We start from the raw sequence: 24,561 nt of genomic DNA, 5'->3' as shown, positions 1-24,561 counted from the left end.
TATTTTTGATCAATGTAGTGGAGAACACAGCAGAATCAGGACTTCGATGAGGATCGAATGAATGTACAGGTCATTAAAAAATAGCAGTATAAAAATTTCCAAGATTAAAAATCTTTGCAATCATAAAACTAATAGTTCTACTAACTCCATGGAAAAAAATCTGGGTACAATTAAAATCAGCTTGAAAGACAAATAATTTTAGCTGAAACAAGTTTATGAAGAGATGTTCATGGAACCTTTGTGTGTGGAATCTATAAACAGGAACAAAATGCAGGCCTAAAAAAGACCTGTATTCACAATTTGAAAAATAATTCTTTATTCAATGTGAGACTATACTGTTTGATTGCAAAATTTTTCATATTCTTAACCACAATTGGAAATGAATGAATTAACATATACATTTCACATATACATACAAATATCCTGAGGATGGGGTAAGGGGTGTTTCAGATAGCCAAAGAAAATGATTCCTTGTAATAATAATAAACATACAGTACTGAACATGTTTTAGGTGCTATTTTAATGTTGTATCCTATTTCTTTCTCACAACATATCTATGAATATGATCCTATCATTATGCCTATTTTATGGATAATGAAATTGAGGCATAGACAGGTCAAATAGCATGCCTATGGTCACACAGCTAGAGGATGAGAGGATTTGAACAAAAGCAGTTTGGTAACAGATTCCATGTTCCTAATCCCTAGGATATACTCTAAATAATGGTAGAGTTGGCCGGGCACAGTGGCTCACGCCTGTAATCCCAACATTTTGGGAGGCCAAGGCAGGCAGATCACGAGGTCAGGAGTTCAAGACCAGCCTGGCCAACATGGTGAAACCTCATCTCTACTGAAGATACAAAAAATTAGCCAGGCATTGTGGTGCGCACCTGTAATACCAGCTACCCGGGAGGCTGAGGCAGGAGAACTGCTTGAACCCGGGAGGTGGAGATTGCAGTGAGCTGAGACTGAGCCATTGCACTCCAGCCTGGGTGATGGGGCAAGACTCTACCTCTAAATAAATAAATAAATAAAGGTAGGGTTGTGTTGGGGAGAAAAAATATGTTTCTTTTATCCAACTTATGTTCTTGGCTGAGACACTGTAAAAAATGCAGATTAGCAAAAGAAAAGCAAGCAAATTTATTTAATGTAAGTTTTACATGACAAGGGAGCCTTCATAAGGAAATGAGGACCCAAAAAATGGTTACATGTAAGGTTTGATGAAAAACAGAAAGTCACGGGAAAATGTGGTAAGACAAAAGAGTATGAGCTAAGCATAGTAAATGGGGGACACTTAGCATGGCTGTTCATTCAGATTCATCTTGGTGTTCCTCTGTCTTTTGAGATAAGGACGTTCCTTTCCTCTGGTATAAGGAAGCCACCTCTCATATGAGGATCTTATAATCTGTTTTAGGGGAGAAGGTCACAGAGTCATTCTTGCACCTGCCATTTTTCAAATTCCTTCAACTATATTTTGGGAGGAGTATGTCCTGAACGCCATCAGTTGTTATCATCTTTTTACAAAAGGTGGTAATGTGAGTGAATATACTGCTTTATAAAATGGGAGAAGATGGAAAGGGCTTTAAGACTAAGGTTGAAAACTTTAAGGATCAAAATGCCATATTCCTGAAGCAAAAAGAAAAGTCAAAGAGCATCAGTTTCTTGTAAAATAATTTTGAATGAGAATAAAATGCACTAGTAGGGAGAGACTGAAGTCAGATAGGCTAAACACACAGAATCAAGGAAGTTTATGTTGTGTTTGGGAAATGTGACCAGGCAATTAAAGAAATAACTTAATGATAAGAGAAAATAGAAGTAGAAAGTATAACTGTAGGGATGGAAAAAAATGATTTTCCTTCTACCTAAGTTCTCGTTTGAGACCCCTGTAACAAAAGACAGATTAACAAGGGAAAAACAAGTAAGTTAATTAACATGTGTATCACACATATAATAAATACGTGGGACCACCTGGAAGTGAGTAGCTCAAAGAGGTGGCTTAGAACTCCAGTTTATATAGCATCTTCAGCAAAGAACAACTATTTAAATAAGTGATAACGGAAAGGAAAGGACTTGCGTCCCAAGGGGCAGCAAATTGTAGGAAGGCAAATATGTGGAAAACTAATGGTAGATGAAGGCTAGTTGGTAAAATGTGTTACGTAGCTTCCTCTGGAGCTATCTCCAGGCTCATTAGGGACTCAAGTTGTATCCAGTGATTAGCTTTTATCCCTTTTTGGCAGAGAGGGGAGAATGAATACCTTTGCAAATGTATGTACTGCTTTTAGCGGGAGATAAGAGAGCTTTTCTTGTAACTGCTTTTTCCGAACTGGCTTCAGTTTGAAATAATCCTTATGCCCAAATTGCTTATTTTGGCATGGCACATTTTGCAACCCTTTATAATCTACTCAACACATTCTTATTTCTCTGCTTCTGAAACCATGCCTCAAAGAGTTAAAGAAACCAATGATAAACAGAAATTCTTGAGTTTGCAGGATGGCAGATTAAAAAAGAAACAACTTAATGAAACTCCCTCTGCTTATGAGATAAAAGAACTAGCTGAAATCAGTTGGAACCAATGTGGTTAACTGGAGTCTGCACAGAACGAGCTTGCTGATGTCACAGTCTGAAATTCCACTGCATGTTTCATACGATCCCAGAATTGCACATGCAACTTACAGCATGAAGAGATAACTGCTCAAGGACTTTGCAGATCTCCCCTTTCCTTTCACCCATCACCTATTAATCTCAGAATTCCCCCTCCCCCCATCACTTTCTAAAAATACTGCTTTGAAGCCAGCCTGGAAGACAGATTTTAGCTTGACACTCCTGTCTCCTTGTGAGTCAACTTGTAATATAAAGCTTTTCTTTTCTCAAAAACCCAATGTCATAGTATTGACTTCTAGCATAAGGCAACAAGCCCCTTTTATTCAATAACACTCCAAACTTCACTTCTCTTTAATTTGCTTGGAATACTGAAATTCTGTTTTTCTTCTTGAAGATACAAACAACTCCCCCTGATAAAACCCATCACTGAAAAGGCATGCTCTTGTCAATACTATTCAACTATGGAAAATAAATACTGATAAGGTGATAATCATACAATATAGTATTTTATATATACTAAATTATATATATACATATTAAGTTCTATTTTTTTCAATATCCAAGTAACTCTTATATTTTTGTCTCTAAAAATCTAAAAGAAAGAATCCTCTGAAGTCCCTAAAGCTCTACTGCAAGAATTTCTAGCCGTTTGAGAATTATTTGCAGCTAAGGGACTCTTGAAGGTATTCTGTCAGGCAGGAAATGTAACACTAATCACAGTATAAAATTGAGTTTTACTGCTAAGTAACATAAATGACAATCCTATATTTTAAGAGATATTGTATGATATGTCTCTCAAAATATGTGACCCTGTGCACATGCACTAATGTCAGAGGTGTTTGAAACAGAGCAACTCCATTTTGAATAGGGGCTGGGTAAACTAAGGCTCAGTTCTGCCGGGAGGCATTCCCAGTAGATTAGGCAATCTAAGTCACAGGATGAGATAGGAGGTCAGCACAAGATACAGGTGATAAAGACCATGCTGATGAAACAGCCTTCAGTAAAGAAGTTGGCTAAACCCACCAAAACCAAGACAGTGATCAGAGTGACCTCTGGTCATCCTCGCTGCTATACTCCCACCAGTGCCATGACAATTTACCTATGCCATGGCAACGTCAGTAAGGTACTCTATATGGTCTAAAAAGGGGAGGCATGAATAATCCACTCCTTGTTTAGCATATAGTCAAGAAATAACCATAAAAATGGGCAACCGGCAGCCCTTGGGGACTGCTCTGCCTATGGAGTAGCCATTCTTTTACTCCTTTACTTTCTTAATAAATTTGCTTTCACTCTACTCTATGGACTTGCCTCAAATTCTTTCTTGTGTGAGATCCAAGAACCCTCTCTTGGGATCTGAATTGGGACCTCTTTCTGGTAATACTAATATGATAAAATTAAAAGTGTGTATTAGCAAATTACCTAACTATTGCTTATTTATTCATACATACATATTTGCACATAAGTAAATGGCACCACTTTATTATGAATAGTGTGGTAGTACCAAGTGGTTAAGATAGAATTAGTAGCTAGCACTAGACTTTCCTTGAAGATATAGACAATGCTTAGTGGGTGTGAAGTAACTTTTTACCTCTAATTGCCATTGAGAGAAGGAAAGAACAACCTGGGTAACACCGAAATGGGAATGCAGATTTGGTCCTTTGGCCTTTCCTTCATAAATATGTTTTCTGAGTTTCTTTAACTGCCTGAGGACAAGGGGCTTGAGTACATGATGTTTAAAAACAGTGTTTTTCAAACTTGTCTGCACATTGGATTCAACAGGGAAACTTGAAAAAATACTTAGGCCTGTATCCCACTCCAAAGGTTATAATTTAATTCGTCTGGGGTGTGACCTAACCTTTGGAATTTTTATAAGACCACCAGGTGCTTCTAATATGCAAACAAGTTTGGGGACCACATTTTAAGGTAATTTTCAGTTCTATGTCTGTGATTAGGAAAAGTATCCGGAGACATTCCAAATTTAAAACAGAATCACTATTAGGGATTTAAAAGCAAAACAAAATAAAAAACTAGGGAAAATCAAAGGACATATGTCATTATAAAACACAGCAGAATTTTTAAAATTATGACAAATTGAGCAATTTGTTAGCAATTATGGCAATACTGAACTTCCCTACTGTCTATATGTAAAAAAGAGGTGTTCTATCATTCGTCTTCGTGGTTTTGTTACAAGAAAGGGGTCCTGATCCAGACTCCAAGAGAGGGTTCTTGGATCTCGCACAAAAAAGAATTCAGGGCAAATCCACAGTGCAAAGTAATTTTTTTAAGAAAGTAAATTTCTAATTTTTCCTAAATTAGAAAAATATAATTTTAGTAGTCATGTGGTCCTCAGTTTATAAGTAAGCCATAAAAGAATGGCTACTCCATAGACAGAGCAGCCCCGAGGGGTGCTGGTTGCCCATTTTTATGGTTGTTTCTTGATGATATGCTAAACTAGGGGTGTATTATTCATGCTTCCCCTTTTTAGACCATATAGGGTAACTTGCTGATGTCGCCATGGTATTTGTAAACTGTCATGGCACTGGTGCAAGTGTAGTAGTGAAGACAACCAGAGATCCCTCTTGTGGCCGCCTTGGTTTTGGTGGGTTTTGGCCGACTCCTCTACCACAACCTGTTTTATCAGCAAGGTCTTTAAGACCTGTGTTTTGTACTGACCTATGTCATCCTGTGACTTAGAATGCCTTAACCATCTGGAAATGCAGCCCGGTAGGTTTCAGCCTCATTTTACCCAGCTCCTATTTAAGATGGAGTTGCTCTGGTTCACACGCCTCTGACAGTTTTACTGATGTGTTTCAAGTGCATATATGAATGTACAGCCAGGAGTAAGAGAAAGAAGCATTATAGATTTTTAGTATCCTCCTGTTGCTGTTCACTAGGGGTACATATCTTAAGACTAGGAATCTGTAGAGCTATAACTTTAAAGAACTAATATTTAACTACCTTTCAATTAAAGTTAGTACAATGACTTTGCATAATACATACATAAAATAATTAGTGAAGATGGTTCTTAATTTAAAGGATGTTAAACAGCTTGTAGACATCTGGTAACAAGCTGAAATGGGTCATTCAAAATTTATCTAACTAAATTAAGGGGGAAAATTGTTTCTCCTCCCAGGTTGGCATGTCACAAGATAACTAAACCGACTTAGTAGGCTTGCCTGGGAATCCTTAGCTGTCAGTGGTGAATATGCAAAGGGCCAGCAAATTAAATCAACCTGCCAAACTGTCAATTTCAAGCCTCATGACTGCATGAAAATAGCATCACTGGAAGAAATCAAGCATTGCCTTCTTTTGGGTTTCCTGGCACCTATTCAAATACTCATGCAGTTGTGGCTAATTTTGCATGCAAATTTCAGTCAATAAGCTCAGAACAAGACCTCCCAAGATATTTCAAAGGATCTGACAGTATTTTTTCTGAATACCAAATCGACAGTAGTTGAAATTCAATCTCCATTTGCTAGTGCTTTACATATGCACAGTGTGCCCACCACAGAGCTAAGTTAATGAGAGCCTTACCTGCTTTCACTCACATCCTCCCAGCCGTCCTTGCTGAGGTTCTCAAACACATTGCTCATAACCTTGATGGAGTGATTGAGAACAGTGTGGTGACGACCCACAGAGCAATTTTTCTTGGCAGCTTTAAATTTAACCTTGGTCATAGTTGTCTTACAATCATATCGTCCAGATCTCACTTTCGTGGTAGCCGTCTCGGATTTAGCTTTGTCTGCTGACTGGTGTGATTTCTCCATTGGGTTGATCAGCTCTTCATTTTCATTTCTCAATGCATTAGCTTCTGCCACTTGTCTCTTCAGGAAAGTTACTTCTCTCTCCAGCTCACTGATTTTTACTTGAAGTTCAGTATTTTCTTTTTCTACATCTTTACTCCCCTTTATTATCTGTTCTAGCTCTTTTTCTCTGGTCTCAGTATCTTCTTGTTGCTGTTTTAAGAGGGATTTCAGAAAATCATTTTCTTTCATTAATTTTTTATTCCCTTCTTTTAATTTTCTCGACCTTTTCTCAAAAGATTTCAGCCGATTTTCCAACTCAATGACCTAAAGAGAAAAGTTTATTCTTTCAAGAATCCAAAACCATAATCTACTATACTTTATTATCATTTCTAACTTATGAAATAAAAATTACATTGAGCACAAGGACAAAACAAATCTAAAGTACTTGATTTCTAGATAATTCTAAGGCGGTATAGATGAATACATTCAAAAATGCAATAATATATCTGTTGAATAAAGGACAGATGGTAAAAGAAGGTAAAATTCTACACAGTGACAGAACTAAGTATGCTAATAAACTGCAGTGTCTTCTGAGATCATAAGTGCCGTGGCTATATATTCTATTCATTGTGGAAAAAATATTACAGAGAAAAATAACATACACAAAAAGGCAAAAAGTAGACACATAAACTGTATTAATAAATAAACTTTTTTCAATATTCAACAATCACATGAAAAAGGAATGACAATACAAAGTAATCTACTGAGGCTGCTTTTTTCCTAAATTAGAAAAATGTAATTTTAGTAGTCATGTGGTCCTCAGTTTATGTGATAAAGGAACAGTTTACCAAAATAATAAAGTCTAGCAATTTTAAATTACAATGATTTCAAGATTGCATATAAATTAAAAATTTACCATTTATTTCAATAAACAATGCTTGTGTTGTAGGACATAGCAATGGTAACACACACTTCCTAATCTTAAGGAATTTCAAAATCATTGGGAAAGACAGACATTTGCATAAATAAACCTAATAAAGGATATAATCTAAGTGTCATAAGTGTGGGCAATTAATTCCAATTCTTAAGTTCAAATATTTCATGGAGGAGTTGACTTACATTTAGATCTTATTAATAATAAGCATTATTGTTTGTAAAGTACATTCTACTATTTACAAAATAGTTTCAAAAACACGATCAACATGATCGCTTCTGGCCATCTCAAAACATGAGGTATGTGGAACTAACAATTATCTTTCCAGACAGGAAAAAGAGGTTCTGAAAACTTAAATTTCACAGAGGTAAACCTTTCTGGGATTGAACTGGGATCCAAATTCAGGATTTTGTGCCCCTCCCACTATTCAACAAGGCATATGAGAAAGAAGAATTACTCAAATATGTATGGAAAATGAACAAAGATTTGGACTCAAGAAAAAACTGGAGACAAGCAAAACAATCTAAATGACTGAAAAAGTATATGAACTCATTTTTACTTGTAAAACAAAATTCTTCAGAGAAACATGTTTGATACACTGACAACTCCAATGATCTGACTACTTTTGTCCCTCACAAAATTCATTATGTTGAAACCTGATCACTAGTGTGATGGCATGATGAGGTGGAGCCTTTGGAAGGTGATTGGATCATGAGGGTGGGGCCCTCATGAATGGGATTAGTGGTATTAAAAGAGACCTCAAGGTGAGGACACAGCAAGAAGGCACCATCTACGAACCAGAAAGAGAGATCTTACAAGACACTGAATCTTGGATCTTGGACAGTTGGATCTTGGACAAGTTTCTATTGTTTATAATCCTCTCAGTTTTAGTATTTTTTATAGCCAACTGAAGAGACTAAGACAATAACCAATGATTCAAAATAATAATATTCCAGAAATATACAAGATAAAACATACATATTCTTAACACTTTCCAGTTTACGAAACTTTACTTATAATAGTGAAGATGTAAGTTGTTTCCTAAACATGAGTTTCAGTCATGTCTGATTTACATATCCTTCTATATTATCTTTTTTTTTTTTTTTTAACGTTCAACCCCTTTCATTTAAATCAACATTAATTTACTAAGTGACTATACTATCCTGGGGCATGGGTATTTCTCAACACAGTATGAAGAATCTCACCTAATTTCAATCACTTCTATTCCATGGTATGATATATTAACCTACTATTGGACATATGTCCTTAAAGGACCTACTCATGACCTGGAATAAAGGTATCTGAAAATTTTTGTCTCAAACTATTGTAGACTTCTGCATATTTCTGTGAAAGAGATTGTATTGTTCCTTCTCAATGTAAACACTTTACTGGGGAGCTGATAAATGTGACAAAAAATACAGTGTTCAAGAAAAAAACCTATGCCAGAATCCTTTTCACTTTTTCCAAATCACTCTACTTCTAAATTTTATTGAAGGATTTTTAATCACTGCCCAAATCAGTATACTTTTCATAAATATATTTTAAAATACTTTTGCATATTAGATTCCAAAGGGGAGTGAGTAAAATATACTGTATTCTTTAAATACATATTTGATGCAAGTAAACAATTACACTTTCTTTGAGTCAAGATCTCACTTTATTGCCCAGGCTGGAGTGCAGTGGTCCGATCATGGTTCACTTCAGCCTTGACCTCCTGGGCTCAAGTGATCCTCCTACCTTAGCCTCCAAAGGAGCTGGGACCAGAGGCATGTACCATCACACCTGGCTAACTTTTTATTTTTTGTAGAGACAGGGTCTCATTGTGTTGCCTTGACTGGTCCACACTTTTTTTTAAAAAGTGACTTTGGTGGTACAAAAAATTAATAAGAAGCAGTGTGTTTTAGGGGAAATAGAATTTTGAATCAGGTCTATATCTCACTTCCAACTCTACTTGCTTTAGTTGGTAAAATATTAAAGGTATTTTACCTTTAGTTTCCTCATCTGTGAAATGAGGATAGTAATACCTATACCTTACAGTTTTGTTGGGAGTATTAAATGTGATCATAAACCATAATTCCTGACAGACAGTAAGTAGTAAACAATTTACTATCATTATCATTATTACTGTTTTCTATTATCATTCACCTTAACATCTATCTAATAAAACTGCTGTAACTAAAATATAATTACTTGTGATGAATATTCTGAATTAGCCATTAAATCAGCTGTATATTTCAATTCAATTAAAATATGTTACAAATAAATATAACTAATAAACATCTTAAATTTGAGATTCCAATTCTGGAAATTAGCATTTTTTTTCTTTTGACTAAAATCCACTTAAGTTTGGGGACAACTCATTAACATTTTACATACGTTGGGGCTCAGAATACAACACACCAAAATATGCCACTTTGGCTTGCCAAGTACCTTGAATTGAAGGTCACTGGAAGTGCCTCAGAAGCAATATCTCCTGCCCTCCTGTCACCCGCCCCATTTTCTCCCATAAAGTAAGTCACATCAAACATAATTCCTCTTCCCTAAGGCAGGTCATACAAACTAGAACTCTTCTCCCCAAAAGCAAGCCGTAAAACCAAGAAAGGTAACTTTCTCCCTTCTCAGTTCTCCCTTGAAGACTTTCATTCCAGAGGGGTCCTGTCCCATACCCGGGAAGGAAGGAAGTCTACACAGAGGGCAAGAAGAATCTGAGCAGATAGGCCTTGCTTGGTTTGCCCCTCCTTAGCCTATTACCATAGACATACCCTTTTGTATAGATACATTTCTACATGGCTATCCTTTCTTTATTGAACCTAAGCGCATAAATAGACAGTTTTCTCTGGGTCTTTGTTTTTGAAGCCTCCTGTGGCACATAAAACTTTGATTAAATAAATGTTATGTATTTCTCGTGTTAAACTGCCTTTTATTATAGGAGTGTCAACTGTGGCCCTTATGATAGATGAGGAAAGATGCCACAACTTTCCACCTCTATATACATACCAATTGAAGATGTCTGTGGTTTTAAGGTCTGTTAACTGCATAATGTGAATGTATGTTTAATCATGAGAACTGGTCAAAATTATTTGAGTTTAAAATGGAGGACAAATAACAAAACAGAGACACTACTTCTAAACATTTTGAAAAGGGAAAATCCATAGCACTTATTAAAGTGTTATTCAAGGTATACTCAAAAATTGTTAAACTGATTTTAATCCTTCAAAAATAGAAAAGTAAATTTTAATACATATTTGAGAATGAAAGTCTGGGAAACTGTTAAAAGTGTTCAATTTGTGGATTATAATTCAGCTCAAGCCCACGTTTTCTTATAGTATTAAACATTTAAAATAATATACCAAATAGATGGCTCTTTTCAGGCCAGGTGCGGTGGCTCATGCCTGTAATCCCAGCACTTTGAGAGGCTGGGACAGGCGGATTACTTGAACTCAGGAGTTCAAGACCAGCCTGGCCAACATGGTGAAACCCCACCTCTACAAAAAACACAAAAATTAGCCAGGCATGGTGGCACACGCCTGTAGTCCCAGTTACTTGGGAGACTGAGGCACGAGAATTGCTTGAACCTTGTAGGCGGAGGTTGCAGTAAGCCAGCATTGCCCACTGCACTCCATCCTGGGCGAAAGAGCAAGACCCTGTCCCCCGCCACCCCCCAAAAAAAGAGGCTTTTTCCAAAACTGAAATAAAATACCTGACATTATGAAGCTATGAAGAGTGTAGTTTGCTAGGTTTGCCATAACAAAGTATAACAGAGTAGGTGACTTAAACAACAGAAATTTATTTTCTCACATTCCTGGAGTCTAGAAGTCCAAGATCAAGGTGTCAGCAGGGTTGGTTTCTTCTGAGGCCTTTCTCCTTGGCTTGTAAATGGCTATTTTTCCCTGTGTCTTCACATGGACTTCCCTCTGTATTTGTCTGTATTCTAATTTCCTTTTTTTAAATAAAGACACCAGTCATGTTGAATTAGGGCTGACCCTAATAGCCTTATTTTAACTTAATTACCTCTTTAAGGACCCTATCTCCAAATGAATGTAAACATTCTGAGATAATACAGCTTAGGACTCTTAATATATATAAATGTGGGGGGTAGATCACAATTCTGCCAATAACAATGTGAAATGTTAATATATTATTTTTAAAATAATCTGCTCATATGTTTCATTTCTACTGTATACAAATATTGTTTTCACCTTATTACTGTTTTTTAAATTTATTTTGAGTGAGTTTCATATATAACCTTTTAAAATAATGAAACTCAAACATGAGGAATTAACTTGTGATTGATAAAACTACATTAAGTAAATATAAAAAATAGTATACTAATGAAAATAATTTATATTGGCTGTTCAGGTCTTAAAATGGATGTCTGGATCTACTATTGTAGCATTCATTTATGGCAGATGGAATGAAATATGGCTTTCTTTAGGGTTTCTACCCTAAGGCAAGAAAAACTAGCATAGTATTACATATCCATAGATACAAAAATCATATAAAACCTGGCAAATAAAAATATTATTCTGAAAAAAAAGATGATAAGCTAGTGTGAACTGTATGACATCCTACCTGGTAGTGCATAGATTAATTCAATTAATCATTTTACCTAAAGACAAATAAATGTAAGCATTTCTAGTTCTCTGTGTTACTATGTTAACTTGATATGTGTCATTCAGTAATAATGAGATGACAGCCTTTGTGACCTGACAAGTTGTTAGAAGTATGAACAATCACATCATCTGCTGTAAATCACTAGATTTCCTACAAGTCAATTCAGAGATGTAACGAAATATAAGCAACTATGTTAATATTTTTGTTTATATATTTGTACATTTTCAGAGTTATCTAAGTATTAAGGTTTTGTAAAAAACTAAAATCAATCTAATGCAGCCAAATGACAATCACTTACAAGAACAAACTATTTAAAGATTATTTTCTTTATAACAAAGTGTTAATAATTAGATCCACTTAACTGAACTTGATAACAATGTATTTACTTATAAAAATACAAATTAAGTATAAAATTATAAAAGTAAATGTTAATATTTTAAAACGGTATTTTACTATTAATGATAGACATAACATGACTATAAGGTTTACACGGATGGTCTTACTAAAACGTAAAAAGCTGTACTAAATTATATTGGTATAATTTTTTATCTAAAATGAGACGAGCCATGTACATTTTCATGTTTAACATTAAAACTATAAACATATTACCATTTTACTGAGGTAAAGCTATAACTATGCTCAGTGTTTTAGTTCAAATATTACAAATCTCTATATTTGTGGAAGTATAGCAGTCTTATTAAAATATATTTTAAACTTAAACTGAGTTATAACTAACAAGCACATATAGTCTACATTTCTACAATTTCTATTTTTTTCATTGTCTCCATTTCACCTTTTGAAAATAATTTTAATCTACGTCAATGGAAGCACAAGTGTTTACACATTTATTTCACTAACATTGATTTTTTTTTACCCCATTTTGGCAAGCCAATGATTTTGAATTATGAATTTAAATTAAGGATTCACACAAGGTTTACATTCATAAGCCCTCGTTTTAAAATATAATCCTTTACGTTAAAATTCAGATTTAACTTGCTCAGCTCAATATCTTAAAGATTAGACTACCTTCTGCAATGTCTGCTCCAACATTTCTTTTCCATTCTTCTCTGGAGTACTCCTCTTGACCTCATCATCTTCACCAGATCTAAAGAGCTGTTCTGGTAGAGAATAAATAATATATTATGATACCACGTGTGCTGCTGAAATACTGTCCTGTCATTTCAAGGAAAAGCGTTCTATGGTTTTTCAATTGTGAATAATCTAGGGTATTTTCTTGTCAAGTATTTGACCAGTAACTAAACAATGACCCTTTTCAAGATTTTTAGTCACACAATTAAGTATCTTTGTAGTGTCACTTTTTTTTTTTTTTTTTTTTTTTTGCAGTGTAAGATTTTTCAAAAGTACAATAGATCTTCAGGTTAACAATGCTACACTTTTATTCCTATTTTCATTCTTTTGTAGACTATTCCCCCTTTGCCTTAAAAGCAGAATTCATTGCCTTTTTATCTACACAGTCACTACTAGTTTTGTTCTCTGGATCTTGTTCCCTGCCAGGAGGATCACAGTGATTGCTGAACAAAGCAAACAGTAACAGAATTAGGGTGGACTGAAATCGTAACACCCCCTACCACAACCTTTTTTTCAAGTGAAAGATCATGCACTGGGCAAGGTAAACCATACAAATAACTCTTCTAGAAATACTGGGACTTCATAACAAATAGAAAGCTAGGTATATGGGTGAGGTTATAGCTACAAATCATTCCTACACTAGCTATACATTTGACTACCAAAACCTTTTCAACCAAGCCAAAACCTACAAGTAACTTAACAACCTTAAAGAAAAAATGAAATAATAAAACTTCAGTTAATACTAAAACCAAAATATATCAAATCCTATAAATAACTTTTTTCTGCAATCTTTTACTTTGTATTCTTCTTTAGATAAATTACTATGACAAATTTTACTAACATTTTCTTAGTGAATTACTTTTGGAATATAACATTTCTTAAGGAATAAAAGGGGGACAAAAAAGAATATATAAAACTAAAAGGATATATATCTGTGTTAGCCTGAGATGATTTTGCTTTAAAGTATGCTTGGCTGCTGTAGGTCAGTATAAAATTTTGATTTCTCAACAAAGGAAAAAGAAAAGAATATTATTCTCTGTAGAGTAGAAATCCTCCTGGTATAAACAGTGACTAACAAGTTTGTTAGAGTGAATTAGGCATTTCTTTTGTCTTTGAAAAATGACATACCCAATTAAAACTTCTGTACTTATGAAATAAACAGAACACTATCCTAAGGATAATAAAAGCTAGGATAGGTAGAATTTGTCACCTGGGGAATAAGTACCTTTACCTTGATAATAATCTATCAGTTCCTAAGTTTCTTCTTCTAGTCCCCTAACACCATGGTGCTGAATTCATTTACAACAATCTTTCAGCAATATAGAAATAATATGCAAATACAATTCATCCTTTGTAGTCATTTAAATATCTGATATACTTCTGAGTGAAATATTTAATCTTAAAAATAATAGTTCTATATTCAAACAGCATGGGATGCCAACAATAGCTAAATACTTCCAATAAAATAAATGGTGAAGACTGATTTAAAAATGAATCTGTCTGCTGCTTATTTGCTCCTGGATGTGTGCAAGGTCCACTGGTGGATTGTCTAACCATGTTCACCTGTACTTATCTGCTGAAGTTTGTTTCTTCCCTTCACAGGTTTATACAGAACGCTCAAGAAGCTAAGCTCATGCCATGGAAAGAAATGAGGATCCAATTTTCTGGCCCTTGATTCTCTTTCTCTTCAAGGATCTCAGGATTTGGGAAATAAACCAAGAAGACCTAGTTAGAAATACACACTCCTATTTCTTTCCTATGGTAGACATGTGAGCATATGCTTCACTTTACTGGAGATTTAATTTCAATACTTTAGTTTTAAATGCTTTACATTCATTCTAATTTATATTCTTTCTCAGGAGTTCCTTCTCTCCATTTTTTCTTTTTTGCATTAACTTTTAATTTTGCTTACTCATAGTTATTTAAGCTTATTATATTCTATTTTCTACATTTTTTCTTTTAATCTTCTTGGCTTAAATAATATAAAGTTTTCTGCAATCTTTTACTTTGTATTCTTCTTTTAGACTCTTTCTTTTAATTAACTTAACAAATGATTTTAAAAATCTATTATCATTGTTTTTTCCCTGATCTTAATATGAAGCTTCGTACACAAACTTTCTTAAAGGTCTGTTTGTGATTATATCAATTTGAGAGATTTAGAAAGGAAAATAGTTATCAACTTATTGTATTGGCAATTTCCTAAAGAATACTGCTATTTTTATTTCACTTTTAGGAAAAGAAAATGAGAATCATAGTGGGTAGGTTTTACTTCAGAAGGTACTTGTGATACAATAAGAAACATATACAGTCGTTTCTGTTGCAGGGACCTTCCTGGGATACCTAAATCCAACCATGTTCACGTCCCTGATGTAGCATTTGCATATAACCTATGCACATCCTCCTGTATACTTTAAATAATCTCTCTATTACTTAGAATAACTAATACAAAGTAAATGCTACATAAATATTGTTATACCATATTGTTTAGAGAATAACAAGATAAGTCTATACATGTTCAATACAGATACAATTCTTTTTCAAATATTTTAGATCTGCAGTTGGCTGAATCCAGGGATGTGGAACCCATGGATACAGAGGGCCCACTGTATTTGGATTTTGTCCCCAATTCCTGAAACATAGTTTCAAAAATCTTTGGAATTTCTTGAGTAATAGGAGCATCCTTTGTTATTACAAGCAAAGCATAACAAGCTCCTTTCAACCATATCAGAGTTTATGCTTAATAAGATGATTCCCGGTGAGCCCCCTAGATAGGTTCAAGATGAGGACTGGCTGCAAGAGGAGGCAACCGTGTGATTACATGGTTTTAACATCCAGCCCCACCACCAGGTCTCTGCAGAGGGAAGAGGAAATGGAGATTGAATTGAATCACCAACGGCCAATGATTGAATCAATGATGGCTACTTAATGGAAGCTCCATAAAAAACTCTATGGAGTTTGGAGAAATTCCAAGTTGGTAAACACATTGAGGTGCTGAAGATGGCATGCTCAGAAAGGACATGGAAGCTTCTTGTTCCTTCCTCCATACCATGAACTATGCAACTCTTCTATTTGGCTGTTTCTGAATAGTATCCTTTATAATAAACAAGCAATAGTAAATGGAAAACTTTTCTGAGCCATTCTAGCAAACTAACAAATCTGAGGAAGGACTCCTGGGAGCCCCCAATTTAAACTCGGTTGGTCAGAAATACAGGTGGAAATGTGGGACTTGTGATTGGGATCTAAAATGGGGGCAGTCTTGTGGGACAGAGTCCTTAATCTGTAGGGTCTGCACTAATTCTAAGTAGTTACAATTGAACTGACTTGCCCAACTGGAGTTTGGAGAAGCAAAGAGTTGGTTGTTGGGTGGAAGAAAAAACCTGTATAATTGGCGTCAGAAGTATTGTGAGTAAAAATAACTCTGAACACTGTTTCAGATAAGTGAATTGGGGATAAATAGGCAATAAATCAGCAAGACCTGCCATGAAAAAGTTTTTGGTTTTTATGTTAATTAAAAATCGTTGCCTTAGGCAAGATAAAGTCAGATCAGCCAACTATAATTAGAATCCATCTCCTCTGGAAGTAACCATAAGCCAGTGAAAACTCAACTCCCATTTCTGATGAATGAAATGGCAAGAAATAAATCTTGTTTCTGATGAGTAGGAGAGAATTTCATTCATTTGATATGACTGTTACACTTGGCACCTCTTTCTGGAGACCTAGACCATCTCCTTTGAGTTTACCTGGGCAGGAGGCCTGGGAAGAATCTATTCAGTCAGTAAAAGTTCAAAGACAAGTAGTCCATTTTTGTTATCAGCCACAAATATTCTAAAAAGGAAGTTACCAGGACAATGTAAGTATCTTTTTCTAGGACGAGAGGTAGGAAAACAGAGGGATAAGTAGGTTTTGTGAGTTTTTTTTTTTTTCATTTTATTTACTGTAAATTATACCCAATAAATAGGCTTCCTTGCCTTAAAAATAAAATGTCTTTAAGCTGGGGACTTGCTGGACTCGATCCTATTAGCTCACTGGATGAATCAGGGGAATTTGAACCTGCTGTCTTTAATTCCTCTAGCTAGCTTGAAAGCCATGTGTAACACCCCCTTTTTATTTTATGGTATTCCTTAAGCCCATACTTTTAAAATATTTTAGACTGTTTATTTTCTACTTCCGAGTGCTTCATTATATTTTAATTTCTATCTTTATATTTAAATGAATTAGTTTTGTGAAGTTTAACACTGTAATTGTGTTTCTGATTTCATATAAATTTCCTGTTACAAGCTGGGCATGGTGGCTCACGCCTGTAATCCCAGCACTTTGGGAGGCCAAGGCAGGCGGATCATGAGGTCAGGAGATCGAGACCATCCTGGTTAACACGGTGAAACCCCGTCTCTACTGAAAACACAAAAGAATTAGCCAGGCATGGTGGCGGTCGCCTGTAGTCCCAGCTACTCGGGAGGCTGAGGCAGGAGAATGGTGTGAACCCGGGAGGCGGAGCTTGCAGTGGCCCGAGATCACCCCACAGCCCTCCAGCATGGGCGACAGAGCAAGACTCTGTCCCCCCAACCAAAAAGAAAAGAAAGAAAATTTCATGTTACGAATTACTTCTTGCAATTAACTTTTGTTTCAATTTACTTTAATATTTCCTCTATATTCTTAATACTCCTTTGGCTTGTTTTAAAAATAATTTTTTAATTTTAAAATTCCCATTTTTTTTTAAGACAGGGTCCTGCTGTATCACCCAGGCTGGAGTGCAGTGACACGATCTCGGATCACTGTAACCTCCACCTCCAGGGTTCAAGTGATCCTCCAGCCTCAGCACCCCAAGTAGCTAGGGGTACAGGTGTGTACCACCACACCCAACTTTTTTTTTTTTTCCGGTAGAGACAGGGTTGCCCAGGCTGGTCTCAAATTCCTGGATTCAAACAATTCACCTGCCTCAACCTCTCAAAATTTTGGGATTACAGTGTGAGCCACCAGTGCCATGTTGGTAACAACTACAAAGAAGCATGACTTTAAGCATAACAGAAGCAACCAAAAACTGTATAAATCATTTATATAGATATATTTGTGTGTGTATATACATATACAATGCATATGTTTTATATATTATACATATATTTATATATGTTGAGGGTACAAAAAAAGAGAACAGAAAAAGGCTTTATATAGAGGTCACACCCCAGTTCTATTGTTAAAAATGAGGAGGTGTTTTCTACATGGAACCGACAAGAAAGGAATACAGTACTGTGCACACTGGTCCAGAGGTATTAAACGCTAAAGCACTTTGGGGTTTTATTTTGCTGATATTTCAGTTCCAGGGAGGAAAAAATAATGCTAAACATATGAAAGATAAGGCTAATGAGGTAGGCAGGAGCTAGTTTTCAGTGGAATAAAGGAATTTGGGCTTTATTTTGTTATTAGCAGGAAGTCACTAAATAAGAGAATAATATAAGATCAGAAATATTAACATAACAAGAGTAGGGCTGGAAGGAATGCCCTTATGCTAGATTGGAAAGCAATTATAAGTAGCATAAAATGAAACTGCAGTCTGACCTTCCTTTCTTTATAAAATATACTGCATGGGTTTAGAACAGTTTTTGTTATTCTCCTTAAATGTTTAGGTACTAGGTATATGCTCAATAGATTAATGACTGTGCATTAAATTATGGTCACAAAGAATTAGTTAATATTAATCATTCCAAGAAGTAAATATTTCAACATTTTTACTGCTGTTGAAAAGTTTTTGGCTTTATTGGAGAAAACCTGAATATGCCTAAAAGGTTTTCCTTTTTGTTCCCAATATGTTCCCTTGATTTGGCTCTAAGTTAAAGTAGGATGACCATTTCTGAAGGCTTGATTTTTTGGTCATGTTCTTTTTGGTATGTATCCAACACAATCTATTCTCAATAGTAAGTACATTTGAGTTACTTGCCAGAAATCTGGAACTTAAATTGTGTGCTGCCCAGCTATTATGAGAGTCTGTACTTTTTTAAATTAACATTTAATAAGGACAATCTGAAATTTGCAGTCCATTTACTCCATTCTAGATGCTTTATTTCTGGATTGGGTCAGACTACCTAGAAAACCATATGCTCGTAACGTACACTAACAGCTCCAGCATACTTTTGCCCACTGGCCTATGATTTCATATCATACTATGGTAGATTATTACTCAGCAAATGCTTACTTCTTTCATGGATACCTTCATGGATAGAGTACAGATCCCTGCTCCATTAATGTTGAGTTTGGCCATGTGATTTGCTTGGACTAGGGAAACATGGGTATAAATGACAGCATACTTGTTATGAGCCTAGAACTTAAGAAATTGTATGCTTCTGATCACCCCTTGGAAATTTCCAATATTTGCCTTGAAAAGAACACGGTCAGGTAGTCACTGCCCCTTCAGCCTGGAACTGAGATTAAGAAATATGGAGCAGACCTAAATCCAATATTGCCTCAAGGTGAAGCACTCCAGCCAACCAACAGACCTGCAGCCTGCAGCACAGTTATCCCAGCTGATAGACTCATGAGCAAGAACTAAATGTTTGTTACTGCATGCTAGTGAGATTTTGTGGTTGTTTATTCTGCAGCAAAAGCTGATGGGATACAGAAATTGGTAATTTTAAGGGGGTGCTGCTATGATAAAAAGCTAAATTATGTGGCATTGATTTTGGGACTGGGTGGAAGGCGGCAAAATATATGTTACAGGATGCTGAGAAAATGGCGACCCATGTTATGTCGTTACAAAACATTTAGAAAACTGCCACCTGGCATAACCTGGAAGGCAAAAAATGTACCTAATAACCTAATAAATTTTACACTGAGTGAGGAGATGTCAGCGCAGAATGCTGATAGTATGAGTTTGGTTATTGCTGGCTGCACTTGACTAGCTACTCTAAGAAAGATCCGAGCTCAGAAAGGCACTGGCCATTGAAATATGGGAAGTGTTTAAGTTCCAGTACTTTCAGAGTTGGAAAATGAAATTGCTTGTCACCATATAAAAGGAGTGGACACTGAATCACTGGCAGCATAAAGACCAAATCTCAGATGTTGACATTAAAACATGGCTCAGGATTTGGCTATCATGCCTGTTGCTAATAATTTGTGAAAGGAATAATGCAAGGCCTGGTAGACTTTGGGTAAAGGCCTAAAATACTCCCCCAACCCTCCATAGAAACTAACACTGACAGTATGAATTGTTGTTGGCTGTATTTAATAAGATGACTTGCTTTAGCCAAAGAAATCTTGGGTGGAGGTTACAGTGTGCCAGTTCCAAACACAGGCAAAACAAGCTCTTCATGTTTATACTTGTTGCACTGTGTTCAAGAATCAGACACATGGAGCAGAAGTGGAATTAACTTGCAGCCTGAAACAGAGCTGGACCAGAAAACCTGCAGCAGTAAGAGCTGCTTCAGCCAACACACAGACCCATATGCAATAAATAAATACTTGCTATTGTTTATGAAAGAGTTTTCCCATTTGCTTGTTTCTTGCATTGTCTGATACACAAGCCCTCAACTTTCAATGACAAACATGGTAAGAAACGGTTTTGTGAACATACTCATGCACTTGTGACTCAGTAAAGACTGAGAAATCTAGCTCCTGGCCAAAACTTACATGTGATTCATCAGGCCTGACCATAGGTGATTACCAAAGTTTTACCTGGCACACCTCATGGGGCAAAGCTGCCCTCCCCAACCAGACTTGTAGGTCAATGGACTGCAGTCTCTGAAGGGAGTTACACTTAAGGACACAGGTTCCCCTGGTCAAGGACACTAGTTTCCCTGGCCAATCACACTCTTACACATATCTGTATCTCTACCATAGATGTCTTGATATGGAGGCATTTTTATTGGGGGCTTTGGCTGAGGTTTGCTTAGGTGTCTCTGCAGAAACCTCCTTAGAAGACCGGGAGGAGGCAGTAAACTTGAAGATATTTGTTCTAATTCTGACTTTATACTTTTCCTCTCCCAGCCATCTTCCCACACCCTCCCCCCATGCCTCAGGTCTATCAGATGGCAAGAACCTTTTGCTTGAGGATCCACTGGCAGTGAGACAACCCTCATTTCTATGTGGATCCACTTGACGCATGGGGGAAAATAAAATATGGGGAGCTGGCACTTTCTCCCCTTTAGCCTCTTGCTTAAACTATCTAAGTAATTAATTAAAGGTGGCTGTAACTTTCATTTTGGTTTGTTCTCTTAGAGCAGCTATTCATACACCTGGCATTTCGGCTCTCTCTAGTTCAGCTAAGCTCTTGACAGAGGTATTGTGGGATTGTATTAAAGACTCATTATACTATAAATTGCAATTTTCAGTAAAGAGAAATCTAGCATGGTAGGGGCTTAAGGTATTCATGTGGGAAGCCTAGAGGAGATTGAACTCATTTGAGGGAAAAGGCACTGAGTTTTTTTGGATGACATGCTTAGCTTTTAAGATACTTGTAAAAGCAGCCAGAAGGAAACAGGTGTCAGAAAATAGGAAATATACATTTGGAACATGGAAAGAGTTTTGGGATTTAATCCAGAGAAAACATGTTCAATAAAAAGAAAAGTAAGTTAGAGGGACCAGATTTTCCCTTCTATATGGAGCAACTAAAAACTAGAAAAAAATATATGAAAAATGGTTTTTAGATATTGGGCATCAGACAATGTCATCCCTGGAGAGGGCAACAAATAAGGTGAGTTCTATGATTATCCCAGCTTACTACTTACAGAGAGCTTCCAAGCTACAGCACAGAAACAGGAAACCTAAATGGAGTCCAGTAATCTTCCTAAATTAAGGAGACATACCCTGGGTTCCAGCGAGGTCAAGGGAGCTAGAGTTTGCAGGGCAAAGTGTCACAGAGGAAAGATCTACTCAGATACAGGGAGAGCTCTGAAGATCTACAGACCTGAGGACCTTGTCTTCAGTCAAGTACTAATCAGCACATGCATTTAAGGAAACTACCCAAGTATAAGAGAGAGAAAAAAAAAAAAACATCCAAAAGGATTAGAGAAAACTTAGAGGAAACAAACTGCAAAGCTCATACAGTTGTAGTGGTAGTTTATGCTCTGACTAGCCGAGGGATAAAAGGGGGGCACATTATATAAAGGTGAACAAAGTAAGAATGACAGCAGAATTCTTATCAGAAACAATTCACATTAGAAGATAGTGGAGTAATTAACTGCTAAAGAAAAAAAAAATCTGTCAATGTAGCATTCTATACTTACTGAAAATACCTTTCAAAATGAAGAAAAAATAGGGATATTTTTTCAGGTGTATGACAGCTGAAAGAATTTCACTACCAGCAGATGTGCACTCTAAGAAATATTAAAGGAAGTCCTTCAGGCAGAAAGAAGATAACACCAGATGGAAATACGGATCTATAGAAAGGAATGAAGAGCAGCAGAAATGGTTCTCAGCAAAAAACACAGAGAACTACCAGGCCTGGTAGTTCCAACACTCTCTGCTGAAGCCGGACAACAATTTAAAACCCTGGGTCACCCCTTCTAGAATAGAAAACACTCTGTAGTTGGTGGAGCAAAGTGTACATTTAACAAAATACAGACTTTGAATCCAAATTGAAAAAGAAAAGCCACAAAGGAAGAAAAGAATTTACCAAAAATCTGAATTTAATAAAATACAAGCTCAGAAAATAGTAAAACATCCAAAAATAAGAATTTGAAGAATTGACGCATTAAACTGAGAACAACAAGAATAACAAAGAACATTATTACAGATTAAAAAGAAATGTAAGAAAGAACAAAAGAAGGCCAGGCGCAGCGGGGCTCCCACCTGTAATCCCAGCACTTTGGGAGGTCAAGGCAGGCAGATCACGAGGTCAGGAGATCGAGATCATCCTGACCAACGTGGTGAAACCCTGTCTCTACTAAAAAATACAAAAATTAGCTGGGCGTGGTGGTGCATGCTTGTAATCCTAGCTAGGTGGGAGGCTGAGGCAGGAGAATTGCTTGAACCAGGGAGTCGGAGGTTGCAATGAGCCAAGATCGTGCCACTGTGTTCCAGCCTGGTGACAGAGTGAGACTCCATCTCAAAAACAGAACAAAAGAAAAATAAAACATGGCTAAAAATTGAATTACTGATGAAGGAAGGTCTTGAGATAAAAATGAATGCAGAAGAAAAAGAAAAAAGATTAAAGAATTGTTAAGAAAATAGATATGAAGGCCGGACAAAAAAAAAAAATCTAACATAAAGACAACTTCCTTGAATTAGAGTATAAAAAGTGGAATAGAAAAGTATGCAAAAATATATGCAAAAGAGAAATCCTTGGAACAAAGTAATATTTTAAATGCATAGGTATTTCAGGAAAATGTGATCTAGAACAAATTATATTGACATATTCTATTTAAGTTTTTGAATATCAAGTTGAAAAAAGTAAATTTTCAGGCATCCACCTAGCAAAGGCAAGCCATATCCACAGCAGAGGGTGATAAAGGGGAGGTTGGGGAAATCAGACACCTCTCCGTAACACATCCTCACAGCAACCACCGATTCTATAAATGAGTAACATCTAGAAAGTTCTAAGGAAAAAAGGGTGTAACCCAATAAAATTATACCCAGCCCATTTAATCCCTGTTGAATCATACTCTCAAACATCTAGGTTCTTACAAATATGGCTATTTTCATTCCTTCTTGAAAAAATGCCTTTTTTTTTTTTTTTTTTTTTTTTGAGATAGAGTCTTGCTCTTTCACCCAGGCTGGGGTGAAGTGGCTCCCAGGCTGCAATGCAATGACGCAATATCGGCTCACTGCAACCTCTGCCCCCTGGGTTCAAGGGACTATCCAGTCTCAGACTCCTGGATAGCTGGGATTACAGGTGCACAACACTACGCTCGGCTAATTTTTGTATTTTTAGTAGAGATGGGGTTTCACCATGTTGACCAGGTTGGTCTCGAACTCCTGACCTCAGGTGATCCACCTGCCTCGGCCTCCCAAAGTGCTAGGATTACAGGCGTGAGCCACCTCGCCTGGTAATACTTTCAGTTTTATCTGGCTAACCAAGAAATATATGAAAATAAACAATTCATAAATAGAAAAGCCATGGCTTTTAAAAATGTGATGAGTACCCAATTCGTTATATTGAGAGACAAGACTTTAAAGCTGAGGAAATTATTCTTGTAATATATAAAGTTATAGACTTTGGTAAAATTTTTACAAAGAAATTGAATGAACAAAACTCAAGATGTAGAGGAAACAAAAAACTTTTACAAACAAGTTTTGTAAAAATGCTGGGTTTTCCATCTTGCATAGCAAGGTGTCAATTTCTTTTTGTAACCTTTCTTTTAATCTTAAAGAAATTAATTCTTTTGAAGCAGAGAAAACATTTATTTAAAGTTTAACACCTCATTTACATTTACTTCTGTTTCTCTTCATTTAGTTGGCTCCAAATAAATATAATAAATGTAAATCTCTTTTTCAAAAATATGACACTCTTTTTATATAATTAATCTACCCATCTAGTCTTCTCTGTATCTGGCCATTAAGAGATGGTTATATGATAATATTAAAAATTTTTATCTCTAACATGTGAACTAGTTTTTTCTTTGCTTTCTTCTTTTTATTCTTTCTTACTGCT

The 24,561-nt window shown here is 36.0% G+C and overlaps 1 protein-coding gene across 3 annotated transcripts in view; it reads right to left on the bottom strand.

Moving 5' to 3' along the window:
- LOC105489076 (centlein) overlaps positions 1 to 24,561 on the bottom strand; it is a 514,234-nt gene that overhangs the window by 107,948 nt on the left and 381,725 nt on the right. For all 3 annotated transcript variants that reach the window (XM_071077831.1, XM_071077829.1, XM_071077830.1), the window contains exons 14-15: positions 12,921 to 13,012; positions 6,135 to 6,670 (exon numbers count right to left, since the gene is read on the bottom strand). In XM_071077831.1, the coding sequence (XP_070933932.1) occupies positions 6,135 to 6,670; positions 12,921 to 13,012 (628 nt within the window). The remainder of the gene's footprint in view (positions 1 to 6,134; positions 6,671 to 12,920; positions 13,013 to 24,561) is intronic.

Source organism: Macaca nemestrina, chromosome 14, assembly GCF_043159975.1.
Source record: "Macaca nemestrina isolate mMacNem1 chromosome 14, mMacNem.hap1, whole genome shotgun sequence".
Classification (NCBI taxonomy): domain Eukaryota; kingdom Metazoa; phylum Chordata; class Mammalia; order Primates; family Cercopithecidae; genus Macaca; species Macaca nemestrina.
Note: the sequence above shows the minus strand (reverse complement) of the source record. Positions and strands in the feature narration are given on the sequence as shown.